The 20,406-nt window shown below is 46.4% G+C and overlaps 2 protein-coding genes across 3 annotated transcripts; one reads left to right on the plus strand and one right to left on the minus strand.

The window, feature by feature from the left end:
* Positions 1 to 325: 325 nt before the first annotated feature.
* Positions 326 to 16,875, plus strand: LOC131287842 (unc-112-related protein-like). 2 transcript variants are annotated; one of them, XM_058316929.1, is made up of 6 exons: positions 326 to 589; positions 9,454 to 9,602; positions 14,811 to 15,229; positions 15,303 to 15,839; positions 15,913 to 16,603; positions 16,675 to 16,875. In XM_058316929.1, exons 1-6 carry the CDS (start codon positions 463 to 465, stop codon positions 16,873 to 16,875), a joined length of 2,124 nt encoding a protein of 707 aa, XP_058172912.1. In that variant the 5' UTR covers positions 326 to 462. The 2 variants fall into 2 exon arrangements, with proteins under 2 accessions (XP_058172912.1, XP_058172911.1); XM_058316928.1 differs by having other exon boundaries at positions 14,811 to 15,197; positions 15,268 to 15,839.
* A 2,134-nt stretch (positions 16,876 to 19,009) lies between these two features.
* Positions 19,010 to 20,080, minus strand: LOC131288362 (uncharacterized). Its single transcript, XM_058317486.1, has 5 exons — positions 19,949 to 20,080; positions 19,808 to 19,882; positions 19,648 to 19,728; positions 19,425 to 19,575; positions 19,010 to 19,305 (listed from the first exon to the last, which is right to left on the minus strand). Exons 1-5 carry the CDS (start codon positions 20,046 to 20,048, stop codon positions 19,251 to 19,253), a joined length of 462 nt encoding a protein of 153 aa, XP_058173469.1. The 5' UTR covers positions 20,049 to 20,080; the 3' UTR covers positions 19,010 to 19,250.
* Between the last annotated feature and the right edge of the window lie 326 nt (positions 20,081 to 20,406).

Raw genomic sequence — 20,406 nt, forward strand, 5'->3', positions numbered from 1 at the left:
GCGTGCAGTTTTTATTGTCGTGGTTGTTTTTGTGTGTAGTATTCTTCGCTTGTTTACACCCCGCGACGACGGGAGAAAGTGTCAGAAGTGTCTTCGCCGTGCCGGAGAAGAAAGTGTGGCATCCGGAAAGTGCGAGCGAGACGAAGGCGCGCGCTTGCTTGAGCACGTGAGAGTGGACCACAACAGCCGTGAAAAGGGAAAGAAAAGAAGAGTTGCTTCAAAAAAGGCAAATCGGAGAAATTCCTCCGCAAACGTGTGGTGCAAAGGGCGCAAAAAAGTCGCCTGAAGAAACCCAAACGAAAATAATTTAAAGAAAAAAAAAACAGCACACGAACGTGAGTGTGTTTGTGTGTGCGTGTGCGTTTCGCGAAAGGGCGTGAAAGTGTGCGTGCGGAGGCGCAAAGGGAGGAAGCAGCTAAAGGGCGCAGTAGCGGGGTTGTGCCGTAAACACGACGAGACAAAATGATACACGTAGGTGACAATACCTGGAACCTGAAGGTCCACATCACCGACCTTCAGGTGACGAAAACGCTGCGTGTCCGGGGAGATTTGCACATCGGCGGCGTTATGCTGCGTCTTGTCGATCCAGGTAGGTGTTGGCGGGTGGGAAGAAGGACGTGGACGTGTGGTTGAAGGCTCACTCGAAAGAAGAGGGTCACAAGGGAGGGAGGGGAGGGGGGAGTGTGTTGCAAAATGCACCCAGAGAGTGCACGATCAACAAACCGGTCTTGAGCACGAACGAAGACCAACAAAAGAAAAAAAAGAGGCAACCGGACACACACAGATTTTGCGACACTCATACAAGTGCACCCGGACGAGAAATGCATTTGCACGCTGCACTCGGAAAGAGGATCGAGATCGGATCGGGGTGGTAAAGTGGCCCGCATCTGGTGCAGTTTCTCAATATCTCCGAAGGAAATCGCTCACTTTACTGGAATGCACTTTTCGTGCATTTCTTGGGAGGAGAGAAGTATGGTTAATGGATTTATATGAACACTTTTGTGGAATCATTTTAGTGTTTAAAACGCTTGGTATTTTAAAAATATCCTTCATGTTTCTGTTTAATTTCCAATTGATCTTCGTAAATTTTTTCATTAAACGAGATCGTTCGAGAAAGGTAGCAAAAGATAAGCCGAATAAAAACATCTAAATTTTATTGCCCCTACATTTTGTGAAATACCTATATTTAAATTGTCTTTTTAATTGCTTCTCGTTTTGCAAAATAGTAAAAATATTTTCACCCGATTTTCGTCACACTTCGGTTCGCTAAGTATTGGTGTGTGGTGCAATCTGCAAAACAGGCGATTTCTTTTCAACAAGTCAGCGAGGAACCTGGCCGGATGTGGCAACCCGTCCCCTCGTGGAATGTCGTCCGTGTGGGGAGGGGTTGTCGAACAAATGGGGCGGGAATGAATCCCCTCCCCCGGCCTACACCAACACGAGCAACGTGTCCAGCCGCCATCATTCCCCGGGAGGGTGACTGATGGATAACATTTTTCGCAAAACTGGAATGTTCGCCACAGAAGAGGCCCACAATGGCCGAGTTTCACGTGAGCGCGAAGCTTACGCAAAGCCTGAGATCCAGTCGGAGAGGTTTGGATTATCTTGGCCGGATGTTCGGTCCGCCAGGTAAGGAACCGACCGGATGTATGGCGTGCCCGGTTGGCCGCTTTAGGGCCGGCGTGTGACTCATGGGCCGAAAATAATTATCCGCGCGCTGTCGCTTGCGTCATCCCGCCCGGGTGCAAAGACGCCCCATTATTCCGAGGACGTGAGCGGAACAAATTCGATTGGGATTTTTTTTTTAATTTCTACTCCCTCCGCAATCTGCATCTTTTTTGCACACTTTTACCTCTTTGTGGACCGTTTTTTTTCTGCATCTCTCAATGATGAAGCTCTACAAATATTCGATCGCGATCGCCTGTTTGCTGATCGGACACCTTTATTTGCCTTTCGTCGGGTAAAGAAAGGAAAAGAAAGTTCGAACCGTTCGACGACTCTGGCGCTACTTACCATTTGCGAGGCCTGGGCGGGTTGAACACACCAAAATCTTCGATCGTCTTCACTGTATTGGTGGCTGCTGGCACAGGCCCGGGGGGGGTTGAGAATCGGAAGATCGTTCGGTTCGGCGGTTTCGGTTTTCGATATTTATTAATAGAATATTTTCATTTATTGAGTATGTCTTGGGCCGGGGTTTCGTCCGCTAGATGGCGGGATGCCGTGGGCGGACGAGCGCGAGCGGAAGTTTGAAGGACTTTTGCCGTTTCGAGATGCGAGAAGGAGAGGGAGAGAGGGAGACAGTATGTGTGTGTGTGTGCGCCGGATATTCTTTCGAGCGGAACACGTCTCGAATCGAGCGCAAGATCGAGAATTTCAGCGTCGCGCGAGTCGAAAACACTAACTAATGCTGTACCCTTCGGAAGACAAGACGCTAAGGATAAATTTGTGTGCGTGCGAGAGGTCGGAGCGAGGTAGAACCAATTGGAAATATTTACACACAACTGGGTGATCTTAGCAGCGAGATGACGCAGCATCCTCAAAGGCCGTGGCAAACGTCTCGCGACCCGTCCTCCGGACGGATACCATGGTAGACTATCTTGTTTTATGGAACCGTTCGACCAAAAACCCGTCCCGAGGAGGCGACGTGGTGGGCATCAGCATAAACGCATACACGCAAACGGAAACGGGCGCATTCTGACAGACCGTCGGAGATAAACAACCGATCGAGGCGCTGGCGGAGGACACCAAGACAGCCGCGTGATCCGCGATCCACGCCGCGATCACCGCATTTCTTGGCCTCGTGGACCCTACCGCTGGACGTTTTATCGTTTCTTCGAATGATGTTGGTGTTGGTGTGCTGTCGATGCCGGTGTTGGTGCTGCGCTCAAAGTCGCGTCGGAAAGTCGCGATCGCGCGTAGAACTTCTCGGACGGCGTTCGAGCTGGTGGCGCACTGGAGTTTGCCCTTTTGCACCTGATGGTGATCGAATGCGTACGGCTAATGTGGCCATGGAATGTGTTTGGCGTAGATGATGGATGCTAGTGGCGTAATTGTATTCAATTAAACGGAGGGAATCTTGATGCACAAGTCAAATCGACGATTCCATGTCGATTCTCGATTAAACAGACAGCAGTTTGGAGAGTGGATGAATAAAACGGGGTCTTTATTTGCTCTTAATGAATTTTATGAAAATTACACTTGTATCATTAGGTTGATAACTTCATTCTTTAGGTTTTTAGATTATCTAAAACCAAGTTTTATTCTATGAAAGCAAAATATAATTCTGCAAACCTCCATGAGTTTGAGGTTACGAATGAACACGATTCAACAAAATCAAACAATGAATATAAACAGATGAGGTAATGCAACAATCTGTAAATAAAATGAAAAAACCGCCGCTTCCATTTTTGTCGAATAAGAAGTATCATTAAATTATTTATTCTTGTTCGAGTGATCCTCTTGGTTACGTTTCCCTATTCGGATTTCATTTACTTTTTACAGTTTTTTATCCAAGTCCAGACAAGTGTACTTTATCCAAGACTTGAAGGTTGTTCTAATTTAATTGATTCGTCATTGAAACATTCCTTTTTTATAGTCAGTTGAGGAACAGACTGTGTTTCATTGGATTATATAAAAAGGCAATTTCAATTCTGGCTGCAAAAGACGTCTGTAAAACAGAATAAAACAACATGGCCAATGGGGAACGGATATATACCACATAAAACTAAACCCTCTCTGCCTCCGCATGCGGGTTAGGGACAAACGGGCCGGAAACCCGCAAACCGACGATGATGCGCTCCAGCTGGTGCACAAAAACTGTGTTGCACAAATTGCAAAGCAAACGAAAACCAGAAGCAGATACTTCGCATCATCCACCATGAGGTTCCGTTGGCCGCCGTTCGGTATGGAAGTGTCCGTCTGCGTTGGCTTGTGTTGTTTTCTACTTCCACCAAAGTGTGTTTCTCGTTCTTGCCACGTTCGGATTCTCGCTTTCCTGTTGTTTTTTCTTACCACGCCGACTTGCTGGAGGAGTTGTACCGTTGCCATGATCTGGCGCGAGCGCGCTCCATCTTACCTTATAAGGAACTCGTCCTTGGTTTCGATTTGTGCCGGAGTCGCGCAAGAGCCACGCTGCGTGCTCATAACTGCAGCATACGCTGGGAACGGTCCGGGGCAGGGATTGGTGGTTTCGAAGCGGAATGGGGTTTTCCAACAACAACAACAAAAAAACATCATGTCATGGAAGTTCATGCCGCAGAACTTCCTAGTCTCGTTTGCCACCACCATCGAACATGGTGTATCCTAAATCTTGCGCTCACACAAACAACTCTTACGGAGTAGGAACAACTAGTTCCTACCAGTTCCCCCCTCACACGCACCCTCCCAGCGCATCTCCCGGTGTTTTATATTTTGTTTACGAATATGCTAACGCCTTTTTCTTCACGAAAAAAACGTTCAATGCAGCCGCCGCCAAGGGAATTGATGGCGGAGTGCGGGATAGAAGAATCAACCAGAGCCTACTAACACCACGCGCTGAGGCAATCCGAACGTAAAACAAAACACATCAACAGCATGTCTTCCTCTATGCCTTCTTCGACCCGCTGAAACATACATATATGTTCAACGTTTCCTTCACCGACGTCGGTCGTTGGAGGAAATCACGGTTCCTAAATCATTCAAACGACGCTCGGATGACGGTCGTTCGGATGGTAGTAAAAGCCAAAGCAGAACAGTACCAGCAGAAACTCGCACACACACACACATACAATTAAGTGAAGATCCGTGCGTGAAGGTTGAGAAATGAGCCGGGAGGAACGGGTGTGGAAGACCTTGTCGCGTTCTCTGCCCCAGCCAGGCGTAACTGTCGTCGCGCAAGAAAACTAACGTGCGCATGTTAAGGTCCACACACCTTGGCGCTGCAGAAGACGGGGAGCTTCTATTTCAACACACTTCCCCTCGGAAGCGACACCATCGACCCTCCATCAAACCATCCCATCTGGCACGCGAACGGAGTACGGTCTTCGCGGTCTTCTGCAAGCGAGTTTCATTGACGAGAGAGTTGCTCAAGTGGGCTCGCTACCTTCTCGGAAGAAGTTGGTGATCGATCCTCGCGCCTACTTTGTACAGTGATCGACGACACTGCGATGCTATGATTGAATTGTGGCACACTTTATGGAGCACACAAAACATTGCCCAATGTTTTAGGGCGATTTTCTCCGGGGTTTCCCGTTGGAAATGAGTTGGCAAAAGGGAACGGTTAGCCTTTTTTGAATCACTTATTTGCATTGTCAACGGACATTCCTACATTGAAAATATGAATCAGACTATCCGCAGCTCATGCTGGTATGTGATTAAGACGCCTTAAATTCGGATTATCAAAAAAATTTTACATGTTCAAATGTAGTGTTATTGTTTGTTGTTAATTTAATGATGAATTTGACTGGATAAATGCTGCAGTTTGCCTAGAAATTTGGTATAAAATGTATGTTCTTTAATCTGTGTATTAATGATATTTGGTTTTATATATATAAGACCTTTGACGTAATGACGTTAATTTGTAATGCAAAAAAAAATCAAATTTTGTGCTAAAATTGCTCAAAAACAGACAAAATCAAAGTAATAACAAGATTTTAGTTAGAAAATTGCATCTTATATTTTTAAATTTTACATTTAAAATTAAAATTGGTCGACGTAATGTTATATTGCGTTGCATTTATTTTGATTTTGATTGTTTTCGACATGCTTTTACAAACTATAGAAAAACATCGAAAAACTATTTTAGCAGTTCTTGATAAGAAATCAGACCGCAGAAATCATGCTAGAACGCTGGTTTTAGACGTTGACTCTGAACTGAAATAGGTCCTAATTACAAGTAACCTCAACTGAAAACCTACAATAATTAATCCCAAACAAAGAAGAACCTATTTGGCAAACATGTTAGTGATAGGCTTGTGGCCGTGAAGCTAGATATTCAAGAGGTATTTCCTGTAGCAGTTCTAATAACTGTGCACGACTAATGCAGCCTAATGACTAACGCGTGTAAACACTTATTTATAACTGCAGCTGCAGATAACTCGATGCATGAATGGTGCAGCTTCCGTGCACCGTACTGTGCACAAGTTCTAGGTTTCCCCCTTTCCATCCAGAACCATTAGCTTCAGCGCATAGAACGTATGTGGTGGCAGCTGGACCACAGTTTTTCTCGAGTTCTACCACTTCAACCGCGTCACCCTCCCTCTGGTGGTACATTTTTCCGCCCGTACTGCGACAGCTGCGTCAACTTCTGCGCGCGAACCCTGACCAGACATCAGGCTGGATCGCGTACGGCGGGACAAACGCTAGCATTCAGCCTAATGGCAGGCGTCGTCCCTCGCTCCACGTTCCAGTAATTTCCCTCCATGTGACTCCGGAGAGGCGTTCCACGGTAACATTCTTTTCGCACATACCAAACCACTGGTGAGGCCCATTTTATTCGCCATCCGAGGGGCGTAGACGCCTTCGATCGGCTCGGAGGTGATAAAGTCCCGGGGACCAGCAAACACAGTAGGGGACACTATAGTACGCCGATTGGTTGACAACATTGACATTGAATCCGTACGAGCCATTACAACCTACATTTTACCCTCCGGTATCCTTTCGGTGGTTTCGTTGGCGAACTGAACAAAGGCCATGCCCACCACCTCCGCCTAATGGTGTATCTGTTTCGCCGATAACGACCCACCGAGAATGGCGCGTAGCGTCGGATTGTATTGATTGTGTTGCCGGATGACATTTTACGGTTTGCCCCGGTACGGGAAGCGTTATTTTATCGCCTTTTGCCCTAGTTCGAGCCGGAACACTAACCTTTGGACCGTACCATGACTTGGTGAATGGGTGGAATAGGTGTGGGCGTGTGGGTGGGTGGTGCTGATCTAAGCAAGGATTTCGGATATTGAAGGAAGCAGGAAGCGGGTTAATTTCCTGTCGTTGGGAACGTGATGGAGCACAATAAATTGAGTGATTAATAAGCTGCTAATGGGGCAATAAAGTTTACCTTCATCCTTTCGCTGGATTGAATGCTTATTTTTGTAGAAAAGTGGCAAGCCTTTTATAATCAATTTGCTACAGTAGAGCAATAAAAAATTTTATAATACATCTAATGTATTAGATATTTATTTGAAATTCGAAATTTGAAAAATGTCTATTTTGGTATCAACTTCACAATTCTTGCGATAATAATTTACCTCTATTAATTGCGCTTTTTGACACGACGTACCTCAACTATGCTGAAACCCAATTAACTAATGTGTTTGACTGCGTCTAGACCGACTCCGAGCGCACCGTCTTGGCTGCTTGCTTTTTGTCCTCCTCCTTGCAAGGAAAGGCTATTAATAGCCCGTTGAAGGGTGTGTTACCAAGAAGGGTGCGCAATCGTCTTCACTTCGAAAAACCAACCAGTCGAGTCATACGTGCGATATACAGCTTTTCTCCTCCACCAACGACAACTGGCGGTATGTTGTAGCGGGTTTTGTTTTCGAAAACAATCATCCACGGGCTGAATTCGGAGCGATCTTTAGTGAACGAAACCGCACTACGGACGATCGCGCTTTTCCCGCAGGGTCAACATAATTTTTCCCAGTTATTCCAAACTCATAAATCCGTCGCCGTCGGATGGTGGTGGTGTGGTGGTCCCTTCAAAGGCGGGGCCACTGTTGTGGGCGCTATTTTTAGAACCACACATCATACACCACCCGCGACGCCATCGTCACCGTCCTTCCGTTCGGGCGGGTAAATGTGTCAGTTGGCGATTCTAGTCAAGCTTACCCGGGAATCCCACGGGGAAGAACCGGAGCTACGGCGGGGTGTGCTGAGGGAAGGGAAAGGGTTTTGATGCTGCTGCTGCTGCGATTTCTGATCTTCTCAGCAGGTTTTTCCGAGTGTTTGTGCAAGATACACACCGAGTTCTTCGGGCGAATCTGCAGGACGCAACAATTGCGCTGACTTCTGGCAATGGAATGTGTTTTCGAAATCGGAATCCATCAAACACTCGAAACGGTGAACTCTGAGCCTCCGTTACTGGCCCGTTTATGACGCTGACGAGTCAATCCCCGAGCGTTCTAGGGACTGTTTGAATGTTTGCTTTTTGGAGGAAGACGTGCCGGCCGTAAAACGACTCTTCCTAGCATCATGGAACATCGTTCGCCATAAATCGGTTTCACTTGCCCAATATTCCAGTCCAGTCGGCATAAATTGACCACCCTCTCGAGGATTCTATTGAGAAACGACGGACGTTTTGAGCCGCAGATTATCTGCGTGCAACCGGGAACACGAGCGTCTCAAGAGGGATCGGACGATCGGTCTTGTTCAGAAATGTCCCTCGCGTACCTTAACACAAAGCGAGGTACTCTAGAGATTTCCCCCGGATAATGTCCGCCACAGAACCCCTGCGCTGGGCAATGGCTAGCTCCCTACGGTATGGTAGAGTAACCGGGCCTGAAGCAGATGGTTTCCATAAGGTTTCGTTCCGTTTTGCCAGCTGCCCCGTGCACAGAAACGACCATTAACCGAGACCAACGGTCGGTTGGTCGGTTTTTGTAATTCGATCTCGTGCCGCGGGAAGGAAAGGGAGGAAAAGAAAGTTTCGATCCGAAGAAAATGGGCATTTTACCACGTCCTTTCACGCCGAACGAAAATTAAACATACATATGAGGCCAACTTAAAGAGGTCCTATTGTTCCACATTGTTCCACAAGAAGCTCGATATCTAGGCACAGACATGCGTGACTCTTGGATAGATTTAACTTTCCAATAGCCCTCTTTTCAGAGGGGATTTAGACCTCGGTTCCGCCGCCACATATCAAACGACACGTAGTATTTCAATCGACTCCGACGTACTTTGCTATGGCGGAACGATAACGACAAAGCATACTCAAACGACACCACTGCGAGTAAAACCCCTGGGATCAATTATTCTTATCGCAGCTAGGTTGTGTAAATAGTTTCTCTTTATCGATTTTATCGCTACATCCGTCAATGTCTCAATTGCACGTGGTGTGCTGGTTTAGGATATCCGACAGTTGTTGCTTGGGCGTGAATTAAGTTATGTTTTTGCTGTATCTGATAACGGACTTTTGGTTGGTGACCAAGAACCTACCCACGTATGTCCGTTCCTGACACTTTAGCGATGGTGGGCAGATATAAAATAACATCATATCTAAGCACTTAGACGTCCGGGATATCTGGGGAGTTCTCCTACCTTCACTCCGGTGTTCCGTTAGAGGTCGCCAAGTGGAACTTGGGTGGAACCGGGACCTCCGGCCCACTTCCTAGTATTGCAGTATTCAGTTAACCTCGAGTAAATTGACACGCCAACTGAAGGCAATGCCAGCGTAACGGACGAACCCGTTGCAATGTTTTACGGTTGCATGATTTCTAATTCCCTCTCGCTCTCTCTCTCTCTCCGTTTCAATTCCAGAGAACCCGAAAGATTGGTCCGACCACGCGCTATGGTGGCCGGCCCGGAACCAGTGGCTGACGCGGACCAAGTCGACCCTCGACCAGGTGGGCCTGCATGCCGATGCCGTGCTGCACTTTACACCGATGCACAAGACGCTGCGCGTACAGGTAGGTTTCGCATTCGGCAACACTTCCTATTCTAGCACTTCCCGCTTGCGAAGGCACGCGCCGAAAAAACGTGTCCCGAATCGAACGACTATCGCCTTCGATCTGTTGTCGACCTAATTGGCCATTTGATTGGGGCCGTTTCCGGTCGGTTTCGGCGGCGCGAACGGTGTTGCAATTCCGCTACAAAACTGAACGTGGGTTCTTCATTTCTGACCCCCCGACTAGTGACCACTCTGGTGGTCATTTTGAATCGTTCCTTTTTTTTCCGCTGTCGACTTCTCGTCCATGCCAATGAACAATCCTCGATCGACAAACATATGATCCGGGCGTGTTTGCCTTTCCAAATTTGTTACCCAAGCTAAAGCCTCCCATCCGAACCCGTTTGATCTTCTTGCCGAGTGACGGATGCGTGACTGACGACTCCCACACGACGAGTTTGTCGTTCGGTGTTAGGCATTGTGGTAGGTTTAGCTAGAGAGGTTTTTGGCCGGCCAGAAACGGTAACCACTTTTTTCACGGTTCGCAACGAAATGTTGTTGGCGTCGATGGCGCTAGATCAGTGGTCGGCAAACTTCTTTGATGGTGACATAGGGGAAGGAAGTATTTTTGCAACTTAATTATTTCTTCTCGTAGTTTTATGGTATTTTTCTGGGGTTATTGAATTCATTATTTTAATATTTATTCCATACTGAGTGTGAAGAAAAGCTTGGTTTTAATTTTCAATATACCTTCTTAGTATATTTTTCTCAATAAATTCTTCGGGAAGTCCAAAAAAAGTTTTGGAGTTTTGGATTTTGTTTTTAAATACCTTTTTCCTTTATTTACATTTGTTTGATCTTCGATCTATTTTGAACCTTATTGTTTCACTTTCTGAATGATTCTACTTCGACTTCTCTCCTTTATCGTTTAATTTAGTTACAACAATGCTTCTTAAGGCTATTAAGCCTGCCCGCGTTTTTTGAATTCCACGTTTCATACCAAATGGCAAAAAATCTACTGTAGACTTATATTCTACCATGTCTCTTTAAAGTGTAAACTATATAGGATTTAACGATCCAAGTGAATTTCTGTTAAAAGGTTTGCCAACCCCTACTTGGCACCAACTCGGCTGAAAGCAAACGCGTCCGTTTCTAGCGTACCGTAGGTCTTCATCCAATTTTATTGCCTATTGACCTTTTTGGGACCCGGGGCCGAAACTGATGCCGACTTCCCCGATGGCCGAAACTCCGGTAGGAAGAGTTGGCCTCCGCTGGGAGAGAAGTAGGGTTGGGACGACCATCCAGCATCACCCCATCATCTGCCTTGGTGGTGTTTTATCCTCAATCACACGTTTTCACGATAGTTGCGCGTTTTGAGACTCGTAGAGCGATAGTTTGTGGCGTCCACGGCTCATAACCGTGTGGGGGTCCACGTTCCTACCCCCCTGTGTGTGTTGGCGGCTTGCCGAAACTTCCCTCCTCTCTCCCATGCCCCTTCCCTCACCGCTTCCACGACACCCACGACGGTGCTGACCGAACCAGCTGTTAGTAGGTAGACCCCGGGCCGAGTATTTTTAGGTATGAGAAGTAAGCGCGAGCTGTTGCTGCTGCGAGTCGTCATCGGGTTGTTGTTGCCCGTTCGGGCGCGTAGGTCGACCAACGTTCGCGTAACGCAAATGCATTAGCATATGGCAAAAGGTAGGGCGGTGGGGGGATGGAGTTAAAGGTAGAAAAGCATTAAAAAACACACATCCAACCCCCAAACCGTACCGATGCACGATGAAATCGAAGCCAACTAATGAGAGAAGCGGTTTTCGTTGGGCGAATAATCCTACGCCGGCCGAGGGAAGTGCAGGAGCCCACGCACACACACACACACACACTCGCCGAGGTGCAAGGTAGTTGGACGAACCGTAGTCACCGACCAAAAACCAACGCACATTCTTGGGCAGGACATTCCAATACGTGCAACCCAACGGATTCATTAATCTCCGCAAACCGAAAGCTGCAAGTGTTTACAATGTTTGCGCCAGTCACCTGCAGATCACCTGCGCGTTATACTGTGGCCTAGACAACCGGCTCAACCTACCTTTTGCGTAGGTTTTCCGAGCAGCACACTTTCGAAAAAGAACGTTACCATAACGACACACCGCGTGACACAGGAAAGGGAGCGTTTTTTAGAATGCAAAATCCCGGCTCGAAAATCGTCGAGTGGACGGGGGCAACATAGTTCGGCCACTGCTCCACTTATGGGGCGACATCACTGCCCTAACGTTTTGTCATTTTAAGCGATCCCCCCCGCTAACGCTGATCGTTCCACCAGTTCCACCCCGGGGGGGAGAACATCCGGCCTCCGTTTCGGTGCTTCTGCCGCCCGCTGATCGATGGTAGATCTCCACCAGAGAAAACCCACACCTACCTAATTGTGTTCAAGGTTTTTCCACACCGTGTTGCGCAGAAGGGGAGAGCAGAACACCTACTATGATGCCACCCCGCCAAGCGACACCTGTTGGCTGGTAACAGACCGTGCCAGATGGGACTTTCCCGTGCCTTTTCCGCCGGATCGCAGCGAAATGGCGCCACGGTGGCCTTGCTAACCGACGCACGCTGGTGAAAATGTGCGACCGACACTTTCCTCAGCTTTGGCCCGGGACGTAGACGCCAGTTTGGATCGGAACCCAAAACATGGGGCCCGCATCAAACGGACGCTTAAACCGTAGTGCTCTGGTAGTGCATACTTGACATTTTCGAAGGGCATAGAATGGTTGGTTGGTCGGGGGTTCAAGTACGTACATTGGTGTACCCCTTGCGACACACTTGAAGTGTAAGTGTCGTTCTCTTTTACCAACGCGTGTTGTCGTCGCCGTCTGCCGACGTAAGCCGTTCTCCGGCAAAGGGTGCTCCATATCAGTTGGTATCGCGCAGTTAGGGTGTTTGTTTAGTTTATCAGAGAACCGTTGTAGTCATTAGAGTGTTTGTTTGTTTGCTTAATTTAGCTCCACCGCACAGGAAATTGCGCCAGTTGTGAATGTAATATTATGTTGCTGATGTTTCCATTCTCATTGCGGGTTATCGTAGCAGCGTTATAGAAATATTGGATGATTAAAATATCATTGAAATACTGAAATCAATATTATATGTTATTATTGTTATAGCCTAAAAGTTACCTATCAAATATTGAACCACATCATATCTACATGATAATTAAAACCAATTAGTTCTATTTTTCCTTGCTCTACAAAGTTCGTCGAAAACAATTATCAGAACTCGGTTGACACGGTATTCCCTAAAAGTTACCTATCAAATATTGAACCTCACTATATTTACATGATAATTAAAACCAATTAATTCTATTTTTCCTTGCTCTACAATGTTCGTCGAAAACAATTATCAGAACTCGATTGACACGGTATTCCCTAAAAGTTACCTATCAAATATTGAACCTCATTATGTTTACATGATAATTAAAACCAATTAATTCTATTTTTCCTTGCTCTACAATGTTCGTCGAAAATAATTGTCAGAACTCGATTGACATGCTATTTTCTTATTTTTGCGCGATTTTCGATGCTTCACTGGCACACAGAAAATGAAAAATAAGCCAAAGTAGGGTTGGCTTAGTCATCATTGTCTCGTAAAAATTTAGGAAATTTATCAAGTTTTTGGTTTCGCCCAATCTTGCCTATCATCCGTAAACAATTTAGAGAAAGAACAAATGTGTCAAACGTAGAATTTAAGTTTTTAATTTAAATTATTTTTTTTTCACATTCTTATGCTCAACATTTCAGTCTCATATTATCAGATCCTCCCAACTTATATTGTTTGATTAAGGCGTTTCAGTGTATGGAACGTCCGTCTTGAATACATTATGTGAGTTGTTGATCTTATGGAAAAATCAATAAGCCATTTCCTGCTAGATATGCATGACACACACACACGTGATGCCGGGTGTCAAGAAAGCCCAACTGAACGATTTATGTGAGTCACGGTATCACTGCGAAAAACATACCCGATGACTCATGAAATTGTGCTTTGTTGTCGCTACTATTTCCGAAGAAGTGATTTATGTGACACCCGTGAAACACTCTGCCAAGAGAGAGAAAGAGAGAAAGACTGGTGGAGCTCACTGCGAGATATTAGGAGAAAATAGATAATTTAAATAAATTGTGCGATAATTTGAATTTTATGGAAGCGTGCTAAAGCCCAACCACCCGTTTCGGGACACTCCAACAACTTATTCAATCGGGAAGCTGTGAATGAAACCACCGGGTAGCCATTTAACGCCAGCCTCATTTGTCATTCCATCCAATATTGTGCCCTACCGCCTTCCTCCTTTAGAGGAGGTCCATTAATTGTTTGTTGGAAAAATGACTTGACAAAATAATGCCATGGCCAACAAACAAAAAACGTACCCAGCCGCATATTTGATCGCCGTCCAGACTAAGACTAAGACTTTCGATCGATCAAAGATGTTGTTTTTTTGTTTGTTGTTGAAGATAACTTTCGGTAGATAAAAGCCAGAAAAGTTTCTCCTGTCAGCAAAAAACACACCAGACTCCGCAAGACGACAGTTGTCCCCCTCCGGTTCCCTTATTAGCCAAAACAAAAGTGGGTCATCCGCGCGCATCGGTAAAACCCCGCGCCCTAAAACGGGGTTATGAAAGGAACTGTTTTAAGTTTGTTTATTTTCCTATGGGATAACTGTATGGCAAGGGTACGATTAAATCAACCACAGACCACCAGATTTGCCTCCCAGCAGGCCAAGAGACAACAGAGGACAACACTGGTGGAGGTCGTTACGGACGGTCGTTCCCTTCATTTCCATTTCTCTTGGTCGAAATGGAATCTTTCCGCGTACGTACATTTCTTGCGGCCACGATGGAACCGTTCGAAGGGAATTCCGAAGGCCAAACGAACGCGATGGTGTGTCTGGTGTGTGAAGTTAATTTAAACCATTCGCTGGACTGGACCCGGGCCGTAATGAATCTTAATTGAAATGTGTAGCCAACATGCCGTTCGTTTACGGCCCAGTTGTTATCGTTGTCACGTTCGCTGTGCGCTAAAGAATGCATTAGCGTTTTTACGATGGGCATGCTGAACACCCTCGCGCGGACCGATGGGGATGAGTAATGGGTTGATAAGCATTCTGTAACTATTTAATAATTGGCCCTCTGAAGGGTTGAACAAGATTTTAAAAAGTGTCCAACAACGTCCTCTTTCCATTTCACAGATGCCAGATCTGCGATATCTAGACTGCCGGGTTGATTTTTCGATCAAAACCTTCGGTGCTGTGGTGGCGCTTTGTAAGGACCTCGGCATCAGACATCCGGAGGAGCTGTCGCTCTGCAAACCACTCGAGCCGATGCATCTGAAGAAGAACTACGCCGATCTGGCGAAGAAAAAGATCCCGATCGAGCAGAATGGTAATGGGCGGGAGTACATCCACCTGCCGCCGGATACAAACACCTTCATCCCGGTGGCCAACTTGAACGGCAGTAGCGGTAGTCTGGATGCTCCTGGCAACCATGGTCCATTCTCGTGCGCACCCGTGCCCAACTCGCACTACTCCACGCCGAAGCCGGCCCTACAGAGCACACCGATCAGCTCACCGACAGGGGTAAGTGGACATTTGGGTGCTTCTTTTGTGAGGTGGACAAGTTAATTACAGCACCGTTTCTCTCCTACAGACGCTCCGACATGGGCACACCAGCTCCGGATTCAGCGAGTCGTCATCCAGCATCGGTGATACGACGGACAACTTGGCGTACAGTCCGTGCGCCCCGAGTCCGGAGGCCCGATCGCGGCTCATCAAGCCGAAGACACTGATCGAGCGGGCACGTATGAACATCGGTTGGCTCGATTCGTCCCTCTCCATCATGGAGCAGGGCATTCGGGAGTTCGAGACGCTTTGCTTGCGCTTCAAGTATTACACGTTCTTCGACCTGAACCCGAAGTATGACCAGGTGCGCATCAACCAGCTGTACGAGCAGGCCAAGTGGCAGCTGCTGAACGAAGAGATGGACTGCACCGAGGAGGAGATGCTGATGTTCGGCGCCCTGCAGCTACAGGTGAACTTGCAGAACGAGGTACCCCAGCCGGACTCCGGTATCGACACGTCCAGCCTGGACAATGCGGCTGACGATGATGTGGATGCGGCCCTGCGGGAACTGCAAATTACGCTCGAGGGACCGAGCAACGGTGTGAACGCGGGTGACATTACGCATATTCCGGAACTGACCGACTATCTGCGCTTCTTGAAGTAAGCCTCCCGTGGATCGATACCATCCCAGAGTTCGTTTCTAATGAACGTGTTTTTTTTTATTTAATTGTAGACCAAAAAAGTTCACGTTGAAAGGATACAAACGCTACTGGTTCACGTACAAGGACCTCCATCTGTATCTGTACAAATCGCGTGAAGATGCGCGATCGAACGCTCCACCCCAGGTGTCGATCAATCTGCGTGGTTGTGAGGTGACACCCGAGGTCAACCTGGCGCATAAGAAGTTCAACATCAAGCTAGAGGTACCCCTGGAACAGAGCGTCAACAGTGAGATGTGGATCCGGTGCGATAATGAGGAACAGTACGCGAAGTGGATGGCCGCCTGCCGGTTGGCCTCGAAGGGCCGCTCGTTGGCGGACAGTTCGTACGACAGCGAGGTCGCCAGCATTCGCTCGTTCCTGAGCATGCAGAAGCCGGCACAGGCGCCCGCGATCAACATCAACCCGAGTGCGATGGACCCGAACGAGTATCTGGCGCCGCGGTACGCCAAGAAGCTGAAGGGTAAGGCCATCCAGCGCATGCTGGAGGCGCACGCGAACGTTAAGGACCTGCCACTGGTCGAGGCGAAGCTTAGCTACATCCGTGCGTGGCAGAGTCTGCCCGAGTTCGGCGTTACACTGTTCGTGATCAAGTTCGATGGCCACAAGAAGGAGGAGCTGCTTGGTGTGGCGAGCAATCGGATCATGAAGATGGACATTACCACGGGCGATCATTTGAAGACGTGGCGTTACAACACAATGAAGGTAAGAGGATGGCGAATATTTTCTCTCACTGGGAATGCTTTTTCATCCTGTGTTTTGTTTTCTTCCACCAGGCCTGGAATGTCAATTGGGAAATCCGGTGCATGATGGTGCAGTTCCAGAATGAAACGGTAGTGTTCTCCTGCCTGTCGGCGGACTGTAAAGTGATACATGAGTTCATCGGAGGATACATTTTCATGTCAATGCGTTCGAAGGAAACGAACCAAACACTTAACGAAGAGTTGTTCCATAAGCTGACCGGAGGATGGAACTAGATGGAACCTCACGGGTTTTTCGCCGATTTCTTAATTGCTGGCCTTTTACAAGCGAGCATCTTTTCCACGCCGGAGTGGAACAGGAACAATAACGGTTCAGAGCCGGTTTAAAAGTTGAGGAGTTAATAAGTTTAGGAGCATAGATATCAAAAAAGGGTTAAGCTAATTTTTGTGTAAAAGTTTTAATTTTGTCATAACCTGTTTGTTCGTCACTGTCCTGTACATAACATTAGTGTAGAGCAAAAGGATTTTTTTTATTTTTGTTTACCTTACCTTTCTTACAAATCTCTATAAATTCCTATCCGTGTGTCCGCTTGTTTTTTTTTTAATTCTAATGCAGAAAAGAGTACGATTCACTATCGACATATTTTTTGTTTTAGTTCTGCACAAAAGCGATTCTGATTTTACTCACTTCTTGAAATTCAAAGTTCTGTTTACTTACAGAAACAAAACCAATTCTGAAACAGGAAAACAATCAGATGCCTTAATAATGAGTAGTTAGCAATGGTGTTGAAAGTATTGTGTCGCTACGGAAGCCAACAAAACATTAAACGCACTAATCTGAATCAGATGGCACCGAAATATGTGGTGAAGAGAGGTACACGGAATTCACTTACGACAATCGTAATCAGGAAAAATGTTTACTTTCCCTCCTGTTCCTGGGACGCCCCGGGGTCGGAGCAGAGATCAAGTGTCCTAACATGGTGCCTTATATTCGCAAATTATAAGGGAAAATAACTGTCGATCCATCGCACGTGTTATCACGCAAATGTTTTGCAAACGTTCGTACGACGGTTCGTTTGTCGTGTTTTTTTATCAATTAAATTAGCTGTTTCTAATTGTAACCGATACTAGTTAACAAAACGTCTTTAACTGCGTGTAAACTATGAGAGTTACACAACCTGTCGTCCGTTCTACTTAACTTTCTAACGGGTGTGACTTGGGGAAACACCCCTTTTTGTAGGAAATGATTTCAATTACACTGGCATTAATCACATTTGTTACTTGCCCGGTTGGAGTGCGAGCAGACCAAATCGGATATGCCGCTGGCACACAGCACCGTCTTATAAAATGTATTTGTTTTTCAGTGGAAAACACGTTAGAACTAATTTTAGTGTTGTACTGATATAATAAATTCGATTAACAATGAATCACGAACGAGGTTTTATTCTGAATTGCGATTTTGATTTACATTTTCATCATTTTGTTCTTCGATAGGGAGGAACTCTAAAGTTGGTTCATCCGTCTGGTCGCTCAAGGGAGATGATTCTCGTTCTTGTTTGAAGCAAGTGGTCGTTTTCATCATGTTTTGTTGCTTTCCTAACTCGAATGCTTCAATTTCACTTAGCAATTTTAGTTCTCGAAGCAAATTATTCATTCGGCTATTCAGTTCGTGCCGGTATATATTCACGGTACCTAGAAGGGAAAGGAAAGTACACGTAGTAAAGTATCATGTTTATTGCAAGAAAAAATCATCATTTTCTTACGTGAACCAGCGTCATTCGCCGCGGAACCCGGGTCTGGAGGGTCTGAAACCAATTAAAACAGGTAGAAATTTAGAATTATTGTAGCTTGATGTTTCCTCCATCATGCTTACCCATAGTTAAAGCAGGTACATCCGAGGTGTTCGCTTCTTTTGAGGCTAACGGACGTGCTTTTGCTGGAAAGAAGAAACAGATTACAAAATGCAGGTATAAATAGCTTGTTGGTAGGTATTTTTGTTCGTACGTACCTTTTCTTCCCATGTTTTTTAAAGGAGCAATTGAGGAAATTTCAGTTTGGACTGGCCAACTTTGGTAAATTAAAACGTTACTATTGAATATGACAGCGTAACGTTCCTCACGTTACGAACAAGGTTAATAAAGCGTTATGGACAAGGTATGTCAATTACTACCGAACTTTCGGACTTGAGTTTCGAAATTTGATTCAAAAGGGTCGTTGTTTGTAAAATAAAATATGGATTTGCCTTTTTCATGGAATCAAACAGTCATTAGTCAAATATATCATGCATCCATTTAAGCAGCAGTTAAATCATACAAAGGAAACTCATCTATTACTTCTTCCGACCCATATGTTGCATGTTTCGTAACGTTGAGAAATATAAATGGTAAGCGAACGTTCATAACACAAGCTAGATGTTTATTAGCGGAACTTGAGAACTATATTTTTTCCATATTGATGTTATTGATGATACAGTTGTAAAAAAACAGCTAATCAGACAACGGAATAAAGCCAGCGCAGATGCTTATAACGGTAGAGTGGCTACCACCATCGTGCTTCCATCGTCAACCAGTTGGGGATGGACGCCAGGAGGATGTGGGAAAGATGAAAACCGTACAGTATATGCAGATTTCCACGTGGTCATCACGGACGCCTTATGCCGCCGGTCGGTTGATTCCTGGTGGGCGATAGTTTGTACTGACGACGCGTCTGGAAAATGGAAAAAGGATTGATGACAATAGTGACGTACACAAATGCGAGGCAACATTGGGCAAACATTCAGGTGGGACGTGCGAAGGATCACGTTACGACAGGATCAGTCTGTTTACACTCGATTGGCGGCCGGGATGGCCCAGCTCAGGATTGCACCCGGCGATCGCTTCGGCGTGATGCGAGGAAAGAAGAACCGCGTGGCTTCCTTCGTCTGCTCGACGTCATCGATCAGCGGAACATCGAGATTATCCTTGTTCAGCATCATGTCTGCAGTTGGTTAGGGAGTGTTAGAGACATATCGCTACATACCGAACGAGCAGCTTTTGCATATACTCTTACTTTTGTACTTGTTCACCGTTCGTTTGTTGTATGGTTCGCCCATTCCGAGCTCGGTAAAGGAGCTTGGGGTCCTGTAGAAAACTGAACGCAAGAAAATAGCCACCGATCAACGGGAAAGGTTTTTCAACGACACCGAACAATGGGTTAAGTATATTCTTACACAGCTTGGGTGCTTCAAATGGCTCGTCATCAATCATTGCATCCATTTCCTCGTCGTTTTTTCCCCGCAACCAATCTGGTGATGGAAACAGACACACATCAGTTCACGTGGAAAAGCATATCGATGGACACGTGCACAAACCTTTGTAATAGTTGACTCCATCCGGAAACGATTCGACCGCGCACAACGCACACAGCAGTTGCACCACGGCCACACACAGGCAACGTTTGCTGAGTTCCATTTCCTCTTTTCGCACAGCAACACAGGCACAACAATTCCCACTTCGTCCGCAGCACACGCTCCGGTGCACCTTCCCAGAGAAAGAAACGCAATTCCCAACGAAACACACTGATTGCCGGTACCAGGGTTGAACAGATACTAAGCACGCTCTGGCCCGGAGGATACATCTTAAATAGCTGCCGGAGCACAAAGAATATCGTACTTTACGTAAGACAAGGCTTCAGTCGTACCCCTCACGGTGCAATCACCGTAGCTTCGCGAGTCCTCGTGGATGAGAAAATGTGAAGCTGTCACGGGCAGACACTGCTGCTGGTGTATCATTCCGGATGGCTTTGCGCCCACTTCCGGTGTGGGCGGAA

The sequence above is a fragment of the Anopheles ziemanni genome, chromosome 3 (assembly GCF_943734765.1).
Source record: "Anopheles ziemanni chromosome 3, idAnoZiCoDA_A2_x.2, whole genome shotgun sequence".
Lineage (NCBI taxonomy): Eukaryota > Metazoa > Arthropoda > Insecta > Diptera > Culicidae > Anopheles > Anopheles ziemanni.